Below are 22,531 nucleotides of genomic sequence, written 5' to 3' on the forward strand. Positions count from 1 at the left end.
TATAGGTTGTCTTAAATGCTTGCTTTCAGTCTGAAACATTCATAACTGAAATTTTCTTTAAACAGTCTTTTTCATGTTCTCTTTTCTTCTGTAGTCTAGCCCTCTGGCATATCCACAAGTAAAATATTTTTTCTGCTTGATTTTTTTTTCTTAAATGTATTTCATTTATTTGTTGCAATTTTTAAGGTGGGCTTCTATGCTTAGCCATGTCAATCATATTGATAGATATACCACATTAATGTAGTTGCTAAAAGGTGAATCTGGTGCCTTTCAAGATTTAAGTGCATCTTTGAGTATAACCATTTGGAAGCTGAGAGGCAAATTATTAAGTATCTGATATTAAGGTACATTAAAACAACATCATAACTCAACATCACAATTATCTTTCATCTTATTTGGATATATAATTCTGGCTTGACATATAAAACAAAACGTGAGCCCCAACCATATATTATTCTTATGTGACTTTAATTTCAAAGATGGGAAGAATATGAGATTCCATATATGTTGGCCATATCTGCTTGAAAAGGGAGCTGTTGGGCAAGAGCTACTGATTACGGATGGCAAATATATTTTGTTTCATTTCTAACTCAAACACTGTGGAGTCAAAAAGTTTGGCTTGAACTCAAGGAGCATTTGGTTTATGTTCTGCTTTGGAAATATTAAAAAATGAGAAAAGAAAAATAGAAAATATTTAATGGAAAAATACAAAGGCAGTCGAAGGGTCAAGGTGCCAGACATATGGCAATCGATTGTCCCTGTACAGTTTTGGGCAAAATTCATTCCCTCTGGGAGGACTGGAGTGAAGTAATTCCTTTATTTTCTCTCAGAAAAACCCTCACAATGTAACAACTTTGAAATCTTTGCATTTATTTTACAGGGTTTAAAGAAAGAAAAAAAAAAAAAGGCTTTTAGTCTGATGAGATTTGCAAAATTTCTGAACTAGCTTAAGGAGGTCAGAGATGGAATTTTATGTTCGCCTGTTTCTACTAACCAAATGTTAAGGTAATTTTGAGGGGTTTTGTAGTTACTATAGTTAATTAGCTTTCCCTAATATCATTCCTGTAATCTGCATCAGTTAATTAGCCTCATGTGCAGTAATTTACTTCATTAATTATTCCTGGTTCTCATTTTTCACATTTAGAATGCAGGGCATTGCACATGTTTTTTTAATTATTTTTTATTATCATGATACTAAACAAACCATTATAGGCCTTTGAGTCAGTTGGAGTAAGACAGAAATGAGGGATTTTTATTTTTTCCCCAAAGTTGGGGGTTCTGCTAGCAAATGCAACGTTACTAATTTTATGTTCCTCTGAGTTCATGTGGAAGCCAAAGTGACTTGGCTGAACCTGTCTTAAATACCCATTTTAGCATTTCTTACCATTCCTGCCCTCCGGGCAATAACTGTGTGAAATTGTCCATCAGACACCTTCTTAGTTGTGGTAAGCTTGTATGTGCCGCTGCCAAGATTGTAGGAGAATCTCATCCTTCCTTCTGTTATTTCCAGAGCCAGAAATTCTGCCCGCTCTCCAGTTTGGTTATCATAGTTATATAACATTAAGGCATTACTTTTTATAGTGGAAAACTTTATATAGATGTAATTATTGTTTGGATCCATACTGGGAAACTCCATATATGACAGCTCTTCAAATCCATAACTATTTAGCTCACAATGATTCCCAAAAACACCTGTAAAATAAAAAATAAAATCTGGTAGCAGGTAGCTTTTTTTTTTTTTTTTCCTTCCAAGCATACTCCCAGAAACAAAGTATTAATGTGCTCTAGACAGGATTATAATACACGGGCTCTTTAAAAAGCCTCTAATGTATAATTAAAAATATGCTACCTGAACAGAAGAGTCTTATTACCCATAGGTAGGTGTTGAAGTTTACTTGTTTAAACTTAATAATTAACTTACAAATGACAACTAAGTGTATTGAAAAACAAGATACACTACACTGAGCCTCTACGGTTTCTTAAGAAAGTAGAGGAAAAAAAGTTTGATAACTATATCAAAAAGAGTTATTAATTATCATCAGGCATTTGTTAACCCAAATACAGAAACAAATTTTCAACTTGCGCTGATTTTTCTCTGTGTAGATGTTATATGAACTATTTCTCAATCAACAATTCTAACTTAAGCCATCCATTTCTGATACTTATGATATAAACATATACGTGATAAAAACGTTATGCCTTCTCAGTATCTTTGTTGATCTGAATATTTATATATTTCTTTTCAGATCTCTCTGTCACAATTTCCCTTGACTTTTTTTTTTACTTCAGTGACAATGAGAAAACAATTTATGAATATTAGTTGTATTTACAATGGACTATGACTATAAATATAGGAAATGAATAAACTCCAAAAAATGTAAAACATGGAAAGTAGAATGAAGAATTTATTCTACATGTTAGTAGAAAACCATATTCAAAGCTATTTACAATGTGTATGCTTTTCTATACGAACAATGACAATTCTGGGTGAATTTGTATTCAGAACCAGTCTTGCTGCAATTACATCAAGATACCTTAAAATATCAATGTTGTTTTATGTCTTTATTGGGTTCATTCCACAAAACAAATCTGGGATAATTAAATTCTAATAATTATTGAACTATTTTGGCAGTACTACATGCTTCTCCAGTTCTCGGAATTGTATGCTTGTTTTGGAACTCAAAACTTTATTAACATGCAATAAAGTGAATGGGCAAGTACTTATGTGGACTAATAAAGCTGTTCTGACTGAGTCAAGTTCTCTTAATGTAAACAGGACAGGGATCCATATACACATATCCATCAGTTTCATATAGGTAAACATAAATAGCATGCTTGAGAATTATTAATAGGGGAAGGGAAGATAAAGAAGAGCAAGAGCATACTCACCAAAGGGGCAATGGCAGTAGTACCCCTCCACACTGCTCTGGCAGGACCCACCATTGAAACAGGGGTTGCATTCACAGTAATTGACAGTGGAGTCACACGTTTTCCCTGTGATCAAGGAACAAAAGCAATTTCCAGGTCAGAAGAATCAGGTCAATAGCAAAGCAAGGGTTGTATTAGAGTAACGAAAGGAGGGATCATTTGGGGTTTAGGGAGGGATGGAGAAATGGAAACACAGACATTGTCCCAGCCATGTCATGGGCATACTGACCAACCCAGAGAAATTTTCAAGTGTTTCACTGTAATTATCTCATATAGGTATTGTATTGCTTTTTATTAACTGGTGTCCATACAAGAGACATCATGAAATGAAAAGAGATGCTGTACTAAAACAAAAAGTGTTGTGTTTTTTTTCCCCCCTCATTGAATGCAATGTACTCAGCGTGAAGGGGATCGAGGGTAAGGACAGCCCTTGCTGGAACCTGTATGAACACAGCAGGGCAAACACAGGCTGCTATTGTACATTATATGATATTTCTTTTTCCTCATCAATTACAACCTCCTTCCTGACTTAGAGGGACCACAGTCCTCTGGAGCTAAAACATGTTACCCTGGATACACGTGCCTTTTCTAAGCAGGCATTGTCACATGTGGTAGATATTATTCACTAGAGAATATACTGAAATCACATAATTCATTTCAACAAGGAAGGGAACCAAGAGAAGAAGTGAAGATTTTAACAGATGCTGAATACTGACAAGGGGATTCTTTGTACAAAACTAAGATTTTCTTTGTCTGGAAACATTAACTACAAAAGTGTTTTGTCTTCACTTCTCAGTTTTTCATTGCTCAGCTTTTACCAGTTTGGCAGCACTTCCACTATATGCCACCCTTGGTACCTGCTTTGCTTTCTGCCTGCACTGCCAGCCTTCACCACCTATTCAGCAAAAACTTGAAAGTGTTGTCATGTTTTTCATTCATATTTCTCTGCAAAAATTTGTAAAATCAGATGTGCTTTTTTAAATCTCTCCTTGAACTTCATTTAGGCCCGCTTTACAAAGGGTAAGACTTCTGTATGCTTCTTCTTGCATAGGCAATTAATTATTTTATTCCTTGCACCATACAAGCATAAAGTATGTTTAAGTTAGAAGTACCACATGAACTTGCATAGAGGCTGTCCATCCTTTTGTGTCACATATATTTTATAATTCTTAAACGGCACATGACAGCAATGCACAGTATTATGCAGTCCTCAGGCTTTAGAAGATTGCTGGTCTCTAAAACTGAAGAAAAATAGGACTGTGCTATATTAACTCTGCTGGCGTTTTTAGCCTTATCTCCTAATTAGAAAACCTCCTTTTTCTGTACTTTTCTGTTTAAGCTAAAGAAGTTTAGAGACTGTTCTTTCGTGTGAACGGGAGCCCTCCCTGTGTGACTGCAAACAGGACGGAAACGGAGCATTGGAGGATTCCTGTGGTTAACATGTAACTCGTAGATTCACCATAAATCCGGGAAACATTTCCAGTGTCTGTATCTAATTATGCTCTGGGGGTATTTATTTGTATTTTATTGTCTAATGGGCATGACTGAAGGATGAGCTAACTTTTTATGTTAGATTTTGATATTTTCTTTATTTAAAATTCATGACACATAACATTGATCTTTGACTTAGCGAAGAGAACACTAGCAAGAATGAGACTGAGATGCTTAAATTAGCTCAATGACGTTTCTTAGTTTTCAGAAAAAAAATCTAAGATAGCTAATAGGGCTTACTCAGTCTTTTATAATTTGCCCTAAGTCCTCTTCTTTGTAACAGCTCTCTTAAAGCCAGCATATTTGCTGAGTCAGGAACATAGCATGGATGTTTATTTTATCTGCACATATTTTAACCAGTGAATAACAACATCTTTTTCATATTAAACAATTGTTTGAATAATTCATAAAACTAATAAAAGTGTGTTTGCATTTATTCCAACTGTTTTGACACAGGAGAAGACAAATACTCTGATTAAACAATTCATCAGAGCTATTAAAACTAATATTTATTTAAAATGAAGAAGAAATTTTGGCTATTCTCTGCCATTCACTGAAGTGCTAAAGACCTGGGAAAAAATGTATCTATTTATATTTGGAATAGTGATCCAGCAAAAGATGTCTCTGAAGCTCACTTTTTGTCTTTAAATGCATGTTAAACATGCTTATTCCAGGAAGCAAGAGTCCTTCAGCCAGATAGCACTATGGCTGTACCATACGAGGATTTAAACTAAATGTCTGATAAAGCAAGATTATTAGAAAAACATGGTAAATAGATTATGGGAGTTTTAAACTAGAAACTGATAAGTAAGTTAGTAGGTAAACAGTACGATATAATGCCACATATGTACCAGAAGAACAGCAACTTATTTCTATTCAGTATGCAACTCATTCTCATCCAAAAAGATCCTGATATGACCACCCAAAGCTCTTTAGACAGCTGTATTTTTTAATATGGCCTTAAGATAATTTTCAGTTATACTTTTTCTTTCAAAATCCCAACTCTCCTGAATTTCTTTTCCTATGTGCATCCCTCTCCAGGTTAACCTTATCAACCAACTGCCTTATGTCAGCTTCTTCTAAAGACAGCTGCTGCTAGAAGGCTTCATTTTCTCTTTTCTTCAAAATCCTGAACTTTATCAATTCATTCAAACTTCCTTCTACCTTCAGATCTTCAGTCAGTTCCTCCTCAGACTCCTCTGAGACAGAAACTCTGGTGCTTCCTTTAAGAAAAGGTCTCCATATGTCAAGCTATTATTGGCAGCCTGCATTGGTTAGTCTGCTGAGACTGAGAGTTTCTACCAATTTCTGGTTTTTGGATGGTCCACCAGTGTTCAAATTGCACCTTCTTACTCTTCCATTTTAATCTAAACTATGTTCCTCCTACATTTTTCCCACTGTTATCTTTGCCCAGACTTGATTGGTAGAAGTGGATCTTTCTGGACGTCTGAACAAGGACAAAAGCTCCAGAAATATGGAAAAGTTTAGGCTGGAGGGACCCCAGAGGTCATGATGTCCAACCCCTATTTAAAGCAAGGCAACCTTCCAAGTTAGATCAGGTTACTCAGGGCTTTACCCAGCAGGGTTTTTCGCTTGTTTGGCATTTATTCACTGTTGGGATTCCTCCAGGAAAGTTGCTGTGATACTAGTTAAATTGTACTTGGTCCTGCAAACGTCTACTAAATTTCTACTTTTTTCTTTTAACACCTTGTTCTTCTAGCTCGTACAGCCATCTAAGGTGGGAACATGTCCTACCACTTTCAGTTATCTCCCTTACTGCATGCTTTGTTGGCTTTCCAGTATCTTAGTACAAGCACTGTAGAAGATATTCCTGTTTAATATCCTAGAACTCCATTGAACACAACTGTGAACAGTTGATTTGAAAAGTATACTTATTCAAGTTTGACCTGGTTGCCTATTTCATGAGTTACAAACACAATAAGGTGTGTAATAAAGGTAAAGGTTTGGGGGGAAAAACTAGCTTGCGCATCTATTGCTTTTCCTGTTCTACCTAAGGTATTATGCTTCTATTTAGATATGATTTTTTCTGGAGAGGGAAACAAACAAACAAACAAAAAAACAAAAATGACTTTCAGAGAAATATGTTTTTCTTGAGAATTGACAGAAACACTAGTTAGTTTGAAGTTTCTCCCCCACAGATAAAGTAAATCATTCAAGAAACCGTGCTGTATTGAAGAGGATAAGAAACTGGCAGTATGCACAAAAGCATCTTCACTTGAACCCAAACTTGAAGTTTTACTACTTTGCAAAAAGATGAAGCCAATGATTTTTGTTAAAATCTCACACAACTAGAGCAGTTTTGGATTATGCAGGTCATTTTCCACAGCAGTCTGCTGATTTAAGGTTTACAACATGAATTTAAGAGTACTGTTCTGATAGACCTTTGTCTCACTAAAGCAACGTGCTTTGAAAAATTATGAGGTTTACAAGTTTTCATGGCTTATGTGAGTTAATTTTCTAGAAGTATTTTCACAGAGTTGGATTATTATGCACTTCTCAACTGGGGAATTGTTTCATTAGGACAGCATAAAGAACAAGGCTAATCATATAAGCTTTATTAGTATTTCAGGTTATTGAATCCAATGAGGGGAAGGAAACAGACAATGTTTTGTGAACCAGAGACTCCAAACCTGAGCCGTCTCTGGAACTCCAGTTCAGGTAAGTGATGTGGTTAGATGAGTGTGGAGATTTCTTCTCAAACAAAGTATCGAAAGATTCAGGGTATTCATCTTTGTGTCACAAAGGCCTTTCTTGAAGAACACGAATTTTAGGATAACACAGGATAATTGATAACGGACTATCACTTATCATCCATCACCTCAAACTGATGATATCACATGCACAAGCTTATACAAAAATCAAACTTCCTGAGAACAGGTTTTTTTTTTTTTTTTAATTGAAAAATGTAAGAGGAACAGATACCAACTGAATGCTCTGGGATTACATTTCAGCTGATTTGAGAGTTTTACTTTTTGTGGTTCTCTATGTCCATCTTTTAAAATGGTTCTGGTATTTTAATCTTGCATTTGAAACAATTTCACAAACCTAAATTCCTTCATCTTAATGAGTCCTGGAAAACAGGAAATGAAGTGTTCAAAGGAAGGGCAGACAACTACTGTAAATCACAAAGTATATTCCTTCTAGAAAGTGATTATTTTAAAAACAAAACCTGATCATGATTAAGAGATGTAATTATAACAGATTGTTCAAAACCCTAATGATGTTGCTCTGAGGTAATTGGTCTTCATAATCCTATTCAGTGAAATGAACTAAATTACCTTTGCAGTGTGATGAAGTGAAATGCAGCTGACAAAACATAATAAATCAAGTAAAGAAACTCTCAATTTTCAGGTAAGCCGTTATAAGGGTCTATAGCTCAGGTACTCAAATTTACAGTGAACAAAGTATATCTCAGAAAATACTAATTTCTAATTGTATGCAATATCATGTTTTGTTTTGTTTTTTACAGAACATGCAAATTCAATTATGAGACTATTTTCATTCCAAGAGAAGCAGCAAAACTATGTATATGATATACTGAATTAAAAATCTGCTATTTTGGCTGTCTCTTTTTTTGTTGAGGCACTCAGGGATTATATTCATAAAGAAACAGTTCCTAGCTTTATTATTACATTCACTATGGCTATCTTTAATCATATATGAATCATGATTAAAATCCCAAACAGCTGTGAAATTTTTCTGTTGGTAGTATAATAATGACATAACATTCTCTCTGACATTCTCAATCTGTATTCTGATATTTGCAGAACCCATTGAATATTAAATTTGCAGCATATCAAATACATTTCTGCAGACATAAGATGTCTAAATATACTGAATATTAATTGTGATCTTATTAGATAAGCTCTACTGATATTCAACTCCAAAGATATTTTGGTTTTTAATTACACACTTTGGCGCCATTTGTTTTCTGTCTTGACCAATTAATCCCAAGACACTTAAATAATTCTTGATTCTGCAATGACCAACTGATTTTAAAAAGATCTGACTCCCAAATATAAACAGCTGCCTCAGTCATACTCTATTTCAAAATTATTTGTGTTGACAAGTAGTTTAAGGAAGCTCATATCAGATGCCAGATTTAATTCATACCATGAAAGAAATCAAACACTTCAAATTGTAAGAGTCTCTCACCATATTTTCTTAGTTAAAACATCTTTTTTTTTTTTTCTTCAAGTGTTTGTCACATGTAGAGCTTTATTTTTAGCTGACATAAGGGGTGAACATTAAGCTTTAATACCAGAAAAAATGACCTGGACATTTCTTTAATGCTTCAAATTGTAGGCTAGAGGCATATATTACAGTATGCTGCTAGAGTTAATGAAGTGTTTTGCTTAGTTGCAATATCAAACATATGTCCATTTAACCTCTGGTCTTAATGACCTAAAGAGTTACAGGGGATAGGCACCCTAGAATTATTTTGCCATGCTCCTGGCAAAATAATTGGATGTACTAATACAACATAAAATAAACTCCTGGATCAGTAACTTAATTAGAACTGCTTGACGATTAACAACAATTGCTCCTGGCCTGAGGCTCAGTAGTACATTTGTAAGGTTCACACAAAAGATCACATCAGCATCCTCTATATCATGAGACCTTTTACATCGAACACGTATCAACTGCTGTAGTTGTGCCTTAAATGACATAGTCATGCCTTTGTTTGAAATAGATTAATATTCTTTGCAATGAAGTAGATGATATCTCCTGTTCTAATCTGGCTTAAGAAAAAAAACAAATCAAAACAAAAACAAAAAAAGCCAATCCCCCGATTGCTCCACTGGTTACAGACAAGTTTGGGGGGCAATAGTGGCGAGCCCAAATATCCACACTGTAATGAGCACAGCTGTTGTAACCTGGGCTGCCCCAGGGCATCTGAGATACAGAAATACACCTTAGAAGAGGTAATGGAAGCTTTATTGTATCTTCTCTAGTTAGGCTCTTTATTATGTCTCTAAAAATTGGCCATAAGCAACGATTAAAATTGTTCAGACCTTTCTTACAGAACGTACTCACACAAAAAATGTTTTAATTTCTTTTGCTGTTATTTGCTGAGGGTGCTCTAAGCACGATAGGAATGGCTGAATGAGATGACCCTCTACCTAAATAAAGTTTAATTGTAAATTGTGTTTTTTATTTGTGTTTGTTTTCTATGCACACAATGAACAGATGATAGAAAGACCATGCTACAACTTGCATTTTATCCAAAGGTTATGCACAAAAAGGCTGAAGCCTTGCAGTAGTACACCCATTTTGCAACTGGGGTGCTTTACTGCAGTAGTAAGGCTAGATGCAACCTTGCACCAAGATCCAATTGCAAAGTCACTGTCTCTTTTTGGTTTGAGAAACTGTCATTCAGAAATTATAATTACAGACTGGGAGTTCATCCCCTGATCAAATCTTTTTGAGGGTGATCTGAATTTCTCTTGAAGATCTGTTGACAGAAGAGAGATCTCCACCAACTATAGCGGGAACCTATGTGCCTCTCCCACAGCCATAGCCACCTACTAACGTGGCTCAGACACCTGAAGGCTGGTGAGGGGAATACCACCAGAATATATGACAGACTGTATCAGCCTATAAAGTGATGATTTTTCTAGAGAAAGTATATATGATTCACATACCGTAGTAAACACATTTGAGTTTTTTAATGTTTTTTTTTCTTGAATGTGCCTCGCATTCAATGCTAATAGCTAAAGTATTGCACAACTTTCTAATACACACAGGAACCGCAGATGGAGGAAGACCCAAGCAGACAAAGATTATGCCAGAAAAAAAAAAAAAAAAACAATTATGTATATGAACTTAAGTTTACAGGCTACTTGGCATAGGGCTGTTTTCCCAAATCTCACCCTGAGCAATAAATGAAGACTAAGGCTGGAAGGCAGTCATGCTAGAATAATTTCAAGCAGGCAAATTCAGCAGGCCAAAGTTCTGATGGTATAATTAGTCATGACAACCAAGTAGTTTTCTTCTGCTAGAAAAGGACTTCTCTGTATTTTCATCCAACCCCTAACACTATATATGTTACAGTGACTGTAGTGGTTTAAGAGAATTTGCAATCTCAATCTGTTGATACTTATCTTAAAATAACTGAAAGCATCCAGAACCCTTACATGAGGATCCAGAAATTTAATTTAATATAATTTAATTAATAAATGTGTCCTTTGATGACTGCAAATGAAATACACGTAGTTTCCACATGACACTATACACTAGAGCCTTGTTACCGTGAAAGCCAAGTCTACTTTTCTAGGAATAATATGTAACAAATATTAGAGAAAAATACTCAGAAGAGGTAGGAATGCTGAAGCCATTTCTGTTATATATATATACATGTTTGATCATTTTGCTTGAGTTTTGTTTTCTTTCCCATATTCTTCATCTGCTTTCTGTCCTGTACAACTGTAAACAATTTGGGGCAGAGGCTGATTTTCTTGCTTGGAACACTCTTAACAGACTCAAAATACTACTACAGTATGCATAACAATAACAAGAACAGAAAAAGTCATACTTAAGCACTGGAAATGATTTCTACATATTTAATAAATTAAAATAGCTCCTGAAAAATCCTTCTGCTCTAATACAAATCAGGTAAGTGAGATTTGCTGGAGGACAGAGCTAAAATGAAATAATCATAGAATCATTTCGATTGGAAAAGACCTCTAAGATCATCTGGTCCAACCTTTAACCTAGCACTACCTACTCCATCATTAAACCATGTCACTAAGCTTTACATCTACACATTTTTTGAAGACCTCTAGGGATGGTGACTCAACTTCTTCTCTGGGCAGCCTGTTCCAATACTTCACAACCCCTTTCAGTGAAGAAATAATACTGCAGGCACCTCGTCTTCTCAGTTTTCATAACTACAAATACTTTCTTCTGCATGACCTCTTCACCTACTGGAAATGCACGTATTCAGATAATTGCAGCTGGAATTTATCATGGGCTAAAAAGGAACGTTTCTGCCCTTTTTCTAATTCTTCTTCACTATAAGATGAAGAGAAGTGAAAGCGTACCTGTATATCCAGTTTTGCAAACGCAGTTGAAGCTTCCGGGGAAGTTCTGGCAGGCAGCACCGTTTTTGCACGGGTTGGAAAGGCACTCGTTGACATCCCTCTCGCAGGCCATGCCGGTGAAACCCTCTGGGCAACTGCACGAGAAGCCCCCCACCAAATTGTGGCAAGTCCCATCGTTGTGGCAGGGGGACGGGAGGCACTCGTCGATGTCAGTCCTCGCACAGGCTCCCCTCATATCCTGGCATGCACCTGCACACGAAGGACCGGAGGGGCTCGTTGGCTACGATGATGACGGGGACACTCTCGTGGGTCCTTAGAGCTGGGCTCACAGCCAGCCTCCTCGCGCAGCTCCCTCCATTCTGGCATGGGTTCTGCAGGCATGAGTCATGATCCACAGACTCGACTCGCACCCCGCTCTGGCGGAAGAGGATGTCTTTGATGCTCTCGAAGAAGGTGGCCACACCGTTGGGATTCACGTACTGGTTGCCGCTGCGTTTGAACGGCCGCCATGAGGAAGGTCTGGTTGCTCTCCTCGTACAGCCCATAGAGCTGCACAGCTGTGCCCAGCCCCGTCAGCTGCGAGCTGGCGATTCGCAGGAAGTGCAGATAGTGGTTCGTCAGGAAATCCCTCACGGTGTGGATGCTCAAGCGGAGGAGGATGCTGTTGTCAATGGTGGCGTTACTGAAGCCCGCAAAGAAAATCCGGACGCTGCTCGTGACAGCGCCGTGCAACCCATCGTTGCTGAGGACGGCCAGGTCAAACACTCCATCCGTGGACCTTGCCTGCGAGTGCAGCTCACAGGTGCCCCCAGGAATACTGAAGAGGCTGGTGACTCCTGAGGTGAGGGAGCACTGGAAGCTGTCTAACACATCCGGATCCTGCGGCTTTACGTTGCCCAAAATTCCACCTGGGAAGAGGTTGCCATAATAGTGAACAAAGATTTCTACCGTTCTGGGCTGAGACGGGTTGTCGTTTTGGTCTATTACCTTTATCTGCACAGTTCCCGTGGAAGACATCTGAGGAACCCCAGAGTCTCTCGTAATCACCGACAGGTAGAAATCGCTGATTTGCTCCCTGTCAATCTCCCTTGTTGTGGTCAGAACACCAGTGGTGCTAAGGCTGAAGTAACTGGTTGCAGGGCCAGTGCTGAGCAGGTAGTACGTGAAAGGACCTTGGTTTGGAGGGAGATCGGGATCTGACGATTGAAGCATCATCACGAGAGTTCCTGCACGATTATTCTCCATGACTTCTCCTTGGCTGGTGGACAAGGTGGGGCCATTATCGTTGATATCTTCCAAAGTTACCAATAAGAGGCGCTGCCTGTAGCAGACGGCGTTCCCGAATCAATGGCCAGCACGGAAAGATTGTACACAGGCAGCGTTTCTCGATCCAGTTCTGCAGTGACAGTGACCTGTCCTGTCTGAGGGTTGATGGAAAAGGCACTGTTGTCGTTGCCAGACCCAATGAAATAGGAAAACCTGCTCCAGCTAGGGACAGAATCTGAATCAAAGGCACTTACAAATGTGACATGGGTTCCCGGAGGAACACCCTCGCTGATTTGTATGTTGTAGGTTGCTAAAGTGAAAACAGGGGGATCATTGGCATCCAGTACAGTAATATTAACTGTTACTTCATCTATATCCGCACCACGAATGCTTCCAAAATTTTTTGCAAGAACTTTCAAAGAGATTCGTTCTTCTTTTTCTCTGTCAAGAGGTCCTGAAACATAGATCTGGCCACTTTTCTCATCTATCTGGAAGCCTTTCTTTCTGCTGTTGCCAAAGATAAGGTAATGGACTTCTCCATCAGTTCCCATATCACGATCACTTGCAAAAACTTCACCCACAATGGTACCTTTGGGGGCTGCCTCAGAAACTTCAAAATAATAAAGCTTGGACACAAAACGGGGTACATATTCATTCGTCCCTTCTAACTGGATGTTGACACTAGCAAAGCTGTACCTCTCTTCATCTGGAACATTAAAAGCCTTTACTGTTAAATGGTAACTTTGCTTTGTTTCATAATCTAAAAACCCCTGGGTGGTGATTGTCCCTGTGTTGGGGTCGATGACAAAGAGGTCACTATCTGAGGACTGAATAGCATATGCAATCACAGCATTAGGTCCAGAATCAGCATCAGTGGCATTTAAACGAATAACAGTTGTCCCACTCGGGGCATTTTCTAATACGTTGGGAAAGTAGTCCTCAGGGCTGAATGCTGGAGAATTATCATTCACATCAACGACATTAATGGTGACACTGCAGTAGCCTGTTCTGGACACCCATCCTCCATCTGTGGCAGTAACAACTAGCTCATGCTTTTGGTGTAACTCAAAATCGAGTGGTTTGGCTAGTGTCAGTGTACCAGTAGTTGTGTTAATAGCAAAGGTGCCAGCCTCATTTCCAGATGAAATGTTATATCTGATTAACCCATTCATGGCGGCATCTCTGTCCCTGGCTGAAACCGTCCTGACCACTGTTCCAACAGAGTGACTCTCCGGGATAGTGACACTCATGCGGCTCTGAGAAAACTCAGGTGTATGGTAGTTTTCCTCTGTTACAACTATTTCAACAGCTACCTCAGATGAGAGTGGAGGATTACCTTTATCCTTTGCTTTTACTTTAAGTAGAAAATTTTTGTTCAAATCAGCCATTAGTGAAGATGACACTGAAATCCAGCCTGTACTCCTGTCCAGTCTGAATTTATTAGTTTTGCTTTCATCAGAAACAAAGTATTCCACTTCAGAATTCAAACCAAAGTCTTTGTCATCCACTGCAGTAACTTTAATTAAATTTGTGCCAACTCTCACGTTCTTAGTAACAGGTGTAAAATATTTAGGAGCGAGGAACAGTGGTGCATTGTCATTACTGTCTACTATGTTAATCGTGACGGTTGTCTCACTCAGCAGCGGAGGACTGCCCCGGTCTGAAGAAGTAACTATGAAGCTGTGCCTATTAATGTTGACATTGCTTGAACCGCTTGAGTTTTGGTACCTTAAATATTGCTTGTTGAAAATTTCCCCTGTGGTTGCGTTGATCCGGAAGAACTCGGACTGGGATTTTATGAAATAGAAGACTTGACCGTTAGATCCTTCATCGGGATCAGTGGCTGAAACCTGGGTGACCTTCAACCCAATCCCAGGAAGCTCGGGACACTCCAAGTAATAGGATGGCTTTGTAAACCGTGGGGCATTGTCATTGACATCTGTGACAAATATGGTGACATCCGTGCTCACTGTCCAGCCAGAGTCATGTGCAGAGACTCTGATTCTGTAGCGATCTGTGTCCTCCCTGTTTAGTGGTCTGCTGACTGTAATATCCCCGGTGCTTGGATTTATGATAAATGGGAGACTTGTATCGCTTATGGAGTACCTGCTGATAGCGTTCACACCAATGTCTTCATCTGAAGTTGTGACTCGGGTTACAGTAAAACCCAGGGGTGCATTTTCAGGCACAGAAGCACTGAATATCTGGGAAAACCTCGGGCATTATCATTTTCATCCAAAATATTAACGATAACTTTGACGGTCGTGCTCTGGAGGGGGGTGCCTTTATCTGAAGCCTTTATGGTTAGTGTGTATTGAGACAATTTCTCCCTGTCCAAGGGCCTGACACTTCTGATCTCACCAGTGGCTCGATTGATACTGAAACTATTTTCCGTATTGCCCTCGATTATTTCATAATTTAACTGTCCATTAACACCACTGTCCCTGTCGACAGCAGCCACCGTCAGTATCTTCCGTGGGGACAGGTTCTCCACTACTTCAGCAATGAAGGGATCTTGCTCAAACTCTGGTGCGTTATCATTGACATCTACCACTGTTACTTCCAATTTCTTATACGAGGAAAAGGGAGGAAAGCCTGTATCTCTGGCCTCAATCCAAACCACGTATTTCTGTATGGCTTCAAAATCCAAAGCCTGACTGACAGAAAGCTGTCCTGTTACCTGATCGACCAGGAAGGTGTTGCCCAGGTTACCACTGGCGATGTAGTAGGACAAGGAGCCTCCTCTGGCTGAAGACCCAGAAACAGTGGTGACAAGTGTACCGACTGCTTGGTTTTCAGGAAACGTGAAAGTTTCCTGTTCAGCTTGGACTCGAGGAAATTCTTCTCTGTTCACAAATCTCACAGTGACAGTTGTTGAGTCTGTCTTGGGGTACCGGCCACCATCCCGCACGTGGACAGAAATGGTGACTTCAGACTCTCCTGCCAGTGCATTAGAAGTTAGGATTGCCCCTCTCTCTGGATCAATGTGGAATTTCTCAGAGTTTTTCCCCACAAGGGAATAATGGAGCTCAGCATTGGAGCCAGCATCAGCATCGGTGACAGTCACTGCAAACACAAATGAACCTGAAATGGAGAACAGAGGCAAGTCAGTTCATGAATAAATGCATGATTGTGGAAAATGAGATACCAGCTTTTCACTTGGAAAAACTTGTGAGGGTAACCCTTCTGATATTCTTCCCTGAGAAGCATGCTCTTTCTTAAACTGCTCTGAAAACGAACTGTTTCACAAAATCTGAAGTTCAACAAGCTGAGTTTGTGAGCCCACAAAACATGCATGTGGCCATAAAATGTGGGTCTGAAAACTAGGTCACTGCATTCAGGGAAATGTCAGTATGGATGTCAGTGTCTGTGCACACATCTGCACTGGCAACTGGACCTACAATTTTTTGGAAGTCTAGCATCCCATTTCTGGAACATTTACATTGCAAAAGCCATAAACCGAGTGAGACTGAATGGGATTTTGATTTTTTTGAGTTACTCATCATTTATTTATCCATGTAAAAAACAAAACAGAACAACAACAAAAAACTTTCTGTAATTCAACAACTATTAAGGTTTGTAAGTGAACGGGCATCACCAGTGGATATTTATTTACCCTAATGTCTCACCTTCCCTTGCAACCTTTTCTTCTTATTTCTCCGATATTCCTCCTTTGTCTCCAATAGTCTAATACTTCTGACTTTTAAGAGTATTGAGAGGACAAAAACTAATGGGACCACATTTTTAAACGCATGCTGATCATCTGAGATAGAAGTGCTGAGTCACACAGGAATGAGGGTGCTAAGTCACATAGAAATAATAATAATAAAAAAAACCCTAGTGCAATAACATCAATATATTATGTTTCAGGTCTTTCACATTTATATTTCCCAATAAGCTTCACTGTACAAGTACTCTATTAGCATTACTATTTGCAAGGAGAATACAGGGTTTTCTTTTTCACTGGATTTTATAGATTTAATACATGGCAAATCTTTTGAATTTAATACTGTCCAGCCAATTTGCAGAACACTCTGTTGATGTTTTACTAGTACTTAAATTTACAAAATACCAATTATGTATAAAAAACAATGTTGTTTTCAACCTCTTAAGGCAAAATCAGTTACACACAGGAATTACTTTGACAGTGTCCTCCTTAAAACTATGCTTGATGTCACTACCTGTCATGTGCAATGATACATACTCCACAGGGAGAAATATTTAGACAAATACAGTATTCAAATTCTTGTGAGAAATGAGATAGGAAATATTAGATTTTTGCTTCAGTTAAAAAAATTGTATTATTAATTACTATTATTAGTTTCTCTTCTTAGCCTTGATTAAAAAATGTTGACAGAAATTAAGCTTTGTTTTCTTTCAAATGATACACTACATATTCTGATTGGAATAAAAGAAAAATCTTGTACAAGTTGTGAGGGTTTGGTGGTGTGGTTTTATTCTTTTATTTTTTTTAAAGCTACATTGCAATAAAGTGTTTTTTTCTAATGCATGCCATGTCTGGTAGTAAAATCATTGTCAACAGCCTTTCAAAATAATTTGAAAAGACATTAACATTTCCTTTTAATGAAAGTAAGCTATCAAATAAGGAATTTGTAAACAAAAGGTGCCTGTATCTCAAGCTTTTTGCTAAGTTAAAAACAGTTAAAGTGGCTTAGGCTTTCTATGCACTTTTAGATATAAGGGGTCTCATACAAAAAGCGTCCAAAACCAGTATTGCCTGAATACATCAGTTAAACATATGTATGCTCCTCATAATCACATTTATGGAAACAACCCAGAAAGAACCATACAAAGGCACTGTGCCATAGTCCGGATACACAAAGACTCACCAATGCAATAATAATATACTTTCATTATGCTGTTCTGGAAACAGGGAAGAAATAAAAACAAATTCATTCTTCCATAAAAAGGAGAAGTATTTGCAATTGTTTAAAATTTAGAAAGACAACCCCAAGACACAGAAATAAGCCTTTTTTTTTTTTTCTTTTAAAGGAAAATTTGTTTTGTAAACCATTTGTCTTGGACTTCTCTCTGTAGGAATCACATATGTATGTATGCAAATGCATGTGAAAATGGACAGCGCTGCTGGCTTCAACAATCAACCACTACAACTGCAGTTTGGTGAATCTGTGGTAATACCATGATCATCTTTATAAATCTTTTACTCTTTTGGGATAGTAGAAGTTTCAATATCAGTCTATTTTAAATCTTGGAAAAATCTTAGTATTAGAATCATTTAATATATTCTCCCTATCTCCCTGCAAATGTGTATGCCAATCTCCTTGCAAATCTCCTTGTAATGCCAATTCTGTAAATAGAAAATATTAGCGTTTTAGACTTACCCATTTCTAATTTCTTTATTTATCAGGCTTGTTTAAACATAAACGGAAATTAATGTCTGCATTGAGTGAAGTAACTGTAACTTAGGTGCATGTTCAACAAAAGGAGGGTTGCTGCTTGGCTTTACTTTTACATTACTTCACCACTTGGCTCAATGAAAGGCAACATAATTAACATCCGAGAAAGAAGATATGGAAGCCTTTTCAGAAGATGTTGACAAAATCCTCTTTAAGAATTACTCAAGGCTGCCAAAAAATATCTACACGCAGAAGGAGACTTTAAGAGGAAAATGACGCTACTGCCTTCCTAACCCTGACAAAACAACTAAATTTGATCACCAGTTTGCCTATCAGATTGAAAGCTGGGTGCTCATTTATACTATGTCCTCTTTACACAACCACCGAGTATAAATGGGATTGGATGGAAGGAACAAACTAAAAAAATTGCTAAAATACAGGTCATATATTCTGCCTTGTATTCATTCCTATGCAACACAAAGATAACAAACCTAGAAAATAGCTGCAGAGGAATATCTCAGAAACGTTTCTTGTGGCATATCTTTGCATTTAGTAAGACATCTATGCAATCTAAGTAAGTATCCTAAGCACTGCCATCTATCAGGTTACCTGAAGTGGTAGGCGATGGGACATGGGTGACATAGGGATGGTGTTGAAATTTTGGAGGATTGTCATTCACGTCGGCAACAGCAACGAGCACGCTGGTGGAACTGGAGAGAGGCCTGGGGTAGCCCCCGTCACTCGCCACCACCACCAAAGTGTAGTTCTCTTTTGTCTCTCGATCGAGTAGAGCGCTGGTGATGATCTGTCCTGTTGATGGGTTGATTGTGAACTGTGAATTGCCACCAGTAAGCCTATAGCTGTTTGAAAGAAAAAATTAGAAAGAAAAATTCAATTAGTATTTCATAAGGCAGCCTACTGCCTTAGGATAACAACAATTTTTTATACTGTTCAGACCACCATGCTGATGGATATTGACATAAAGATGTTCTTCTGCCTATCCATCTGTCTTCACTTTTTTTCTCTTCCATATTTTGAGACCTCTCAGAAATGGCATTTCTGCGGACTTCCAAATGTACTTGCTTAACACTGATAGATTTCTAATAAATGAGGAGCAGACTGAGCCTTTGTACATTTGGAGACACAGCTGGGCATTCTCTCAAAATTGCAAGTGGCCTGCTAGAGGCAGCCTCTAGTACTGATTTCCTTGGGCTAATGCATTAAGTGTTGCTCCAAAGGACTGACATGTTCTTAACTGAAACTGCAGAATACAATTAGAAATAATACTACTTTCTGAAATAAAAGGATGACTTTACGAAATAATATGAGGGTTTATAATTTATAGTTTCCTGATACTGAGCTAAGTTTTGCTATTCAAGATTTCAATTATAATTCACAGCAATTCATAATAAATCAGAGTAAAACAGTAACTGCAGAACTATGCTAATAGCAACTAATTATGAGAAGAATTTGATGACTGATTCGTGTGTATGAATGTGCACATGCCTTTGTGTGAGTGTGCGAAAATGTGGTAAGAACTGATTATGTGCTTACTGTACCTCATTGTACTGTACTTCTGGCTTGTTAGCACAGTGAATTTGTCCTTGCTTTTTGAATGCTTACCCATCTTCTGTTAGTACAGAACAAATCTCAAAGACACCTGGAGCACTAGGTTGTCTTTTTAAAGGTAACTGGTTAACATTAGATTTGTGTTAATTCAGATAATGGGCTTTCTACAAAACACAGGAAACAAAAGCTGGCTAAAATGAACAATTCTCATATCCCATATTACAGCCCTTAAAAAATCAACTCACAATTGTGATTAGCATTGCTTCTTCAGAGAAGCCTGTTATGGCACAGTAGCAACTTTTCTGAAGTACACAATTATACAAAAGATTCAGAAGAAAACTACTGTTATGAAAGAGAGTAACATTCACATCTTCAACTTTTCAAAATCAAAACAGGCTATGACAGAAATAATAACACAGGCCAGAAGCTTTTCCTAGAGGATTGATAGCCAGCCTGTGTAATAGGCTGTGGCAACCTCTCATGCTCAGTCATTAATCTCTACAGAATGCCAGGAGCATATTTTAATTGCTTAATTATGATTCAATATGATGGCCATATGTAATTATTCTCCAGCCAAAGAAAAGTGCATCTAGGGTGGAAGGAATGTGCACAAAGCTTAAAGCACCACTTAAATCTCTCTAAATGCTGGCAGCACGGACACATTTCATCTGTGATTTGCAGTGTTTTAACATTGTGTGAGACAGTCTCTCGTGTACTTCCACGTACAAAGAATGGCTCAGGCATTACTGTTAGAAAGGCACTGTGAGAGACATTTAAAAAGAAATTACATTTGCCATGGGATATTCTGAGTTATAGCTGAGTACAACTTCATGCAACCAAGTGGACAATGCAAGTGTCTGTATTTACGAAAAAAAAAATTTCCAAATGAAGCCAAAAGATAAACACATGAACCTTTGTAATAGTGACAATATAAAAGGAAAGTGACTGAAGTGCTTAAAATCTGGCCTTTTGACTGTGCTGACCCTTCTTATTTATACTGCCTTCAACAATACTATTCAAGCATGCATTACCATCTACAACCTCATCAGCTCCCTGTAATGACTTCATAGGTTATTACCAGAAATAAGAGGAAAAAAGAGTTGGCATATATTGATATGTTACAGTTTTGCAGAAGATTAGCTACTTTTTGCATAATAAAGTTCATTTTTTGACTTTATATGAAAATCTTAACATGGAATTTTACATACCATCTATGGAAATCAAAGATTTTATTTTGGAATGGGGTCTAACAAGACTGAGAAGGAATTTTTGAGTGCTCAGCACCTCTGACAAGAAGGGCTTAAGTATTCTGGTTCCTCTAGCTTTTGTTAGTTCTTTAATACCAGTCATATTTTAAGATTTGCATTATTCTAAACGCTAAACCTGGACAAATTCTGTCAAAGAAAAACAAAGTATGTTTCTGAGTCTAAAAAGTGCAAAACAAAACCTCAAAACAATCTTAAAATAGCTTCTTATGAAAAAATATTTTAATCAACTATTCTACTATGAGGTATTGAGTGAGTGATAAAGACTAATAGCAGAAATATCAAAGCAATTCAAACATAGTAAAGAAATCTTAGAGCACCCTGATAATTTTTGGTTATGGGATGCAATCATTATAATCTTTCATGATTTGTATGGAATTCATTTTTTTTAAAGAAGCTTTCCAGAAATAGTTTCTCTGAGTGAGAGTGAAATGGATTAAAAGCTTCATTGTTTCACAATTTAATAAATGGAAATTTTGGACACTTTTCAAATATTTAAAGATGCCATGACATAAAGTTCCTATTTATGACTTGTAGGTATTTGAAAGAAAATATTACAGTATTTTATATACACTTGCTTCATTATAACATAATTCTGCTTTATTTCCTTTTTTTCTCTTATGAGCACAATGATATTCTTACACACTTTGAAGAATAAATAGAAACTGCAAATAAATAAGCTGCTTTCATATTCTGTGTTTTTTTTTTTTTAAGTTTGGAAACAGACATGGGTGTTTACATTAATAAAAGTTAATTTTGAAGAGATAACCTACATGTTCTTGTGATTTAATAACTAATTAGAATCTGACTTGTATTCCATTACCAATAAACCTGTCCTCAGTGGATAATCTTTGCCTTGTCACTGCCACTTAGCATCTTCATTACTCTTTCCTGTGAACTAGCAATGGCCAGTGTTCGGCCCAGTGGCCAGTTAAGACACAGGGTTGCATCAACTGAGCTGTGCAAACCAGTTGGAATTTAAAGGTAAAAATGTCAAATTTTAACTTTTTGTTGTTTTCCCAACTGGGATACATCTCACTTCTGGTCTTGTATAATTCTGTAAATTGGGCTCTAAACTCAAGACATTAATTGACTGTAGATTTACGTAGGGAACACGATGACTTTAAAAGAAAATTAACCATGTCCTTAATTACAAGTCCTCAGTTCTAAATGCTATGCTAAATATAACGCTAAAGCCTTTAAAAAGGCTAAAAAACCTGACGGTAGTCAATAACACAAAATATTCACAGCCTATGCCACATTTCTTTAGTCAGAGAATGTATATGTAAGGACTGCCAGCTTAATTTCTTAATCCATTTATTATATTTGAGTTGTTGTTTTTTTTGTCTATACTTAGCAAGAAATTTAGCCCATCAACAACAACGCTTAGGTGTGAGTTAGACTCCCATTTGCTTTTAATGTAGTAAAAAATTAAAAAACAGTACTGCAACTTTCCTTGACCTTAATACATTTCTAAAAGCTTACTTAAAAAAAATAAAAAAAAGTCAGATTTGCTGAAAGAATTGAGCTGCACACTGTCCTTTTGTGCCTTAAAGCTTTATATCTTGTT

The 22,531-nt window shown here is 37.5% G+C and overlaps 1 protein-coding gene across 1 annotated transcript in view; it reads right to left on the reverse strand.

Moving 5' to 3' along the window:
- Positions 1 to 22,531, reverse strand: part of FAT4 (FAT atypical cadherin 4) — a 142,963-nt gene that overhangs the window by 18,228 nt on the left and 102,204 nt on the right. The window contains 8 exon segments of the mRNA XM_040555450.1: positions 1,385 to 1,692; positions 2,890 to 2,994; positions 11,484 to 11,697; positions 11,699 to 11,980; positions 11,982 to 12,796; positions 12,799 to 14,970; positions 14,973 to 15,833; positions 18,737 to 18,987. Coding sequence (XP_040411384.1) covers positions 1,385 to 1,692; positions 2,890 to 2,994; positions 11,484 to 11,697; positions 11,699 to 11,980; positions 11,982 to 12,796; positions 12,799 to 14,970; positions 14,973 to 15,833; positions 18,737 to 18,987 — 5,008 coding nt within the window.

Source organism: Cygnus olor, chromosome 4, assembly GCF_009769625.2.
Source record: "Cygnus olor isolate bCygOlo1 chromosome 4, bCygOlo1.pri.v2, whole genome shotgun sequence".
Taxonomy (NCBI): domain Eukaryota; kingdom Metazoa; phylum Chordata; class Aves; order Anseriformes; family Anatidae; genus Cygnus; species Cygnus olor.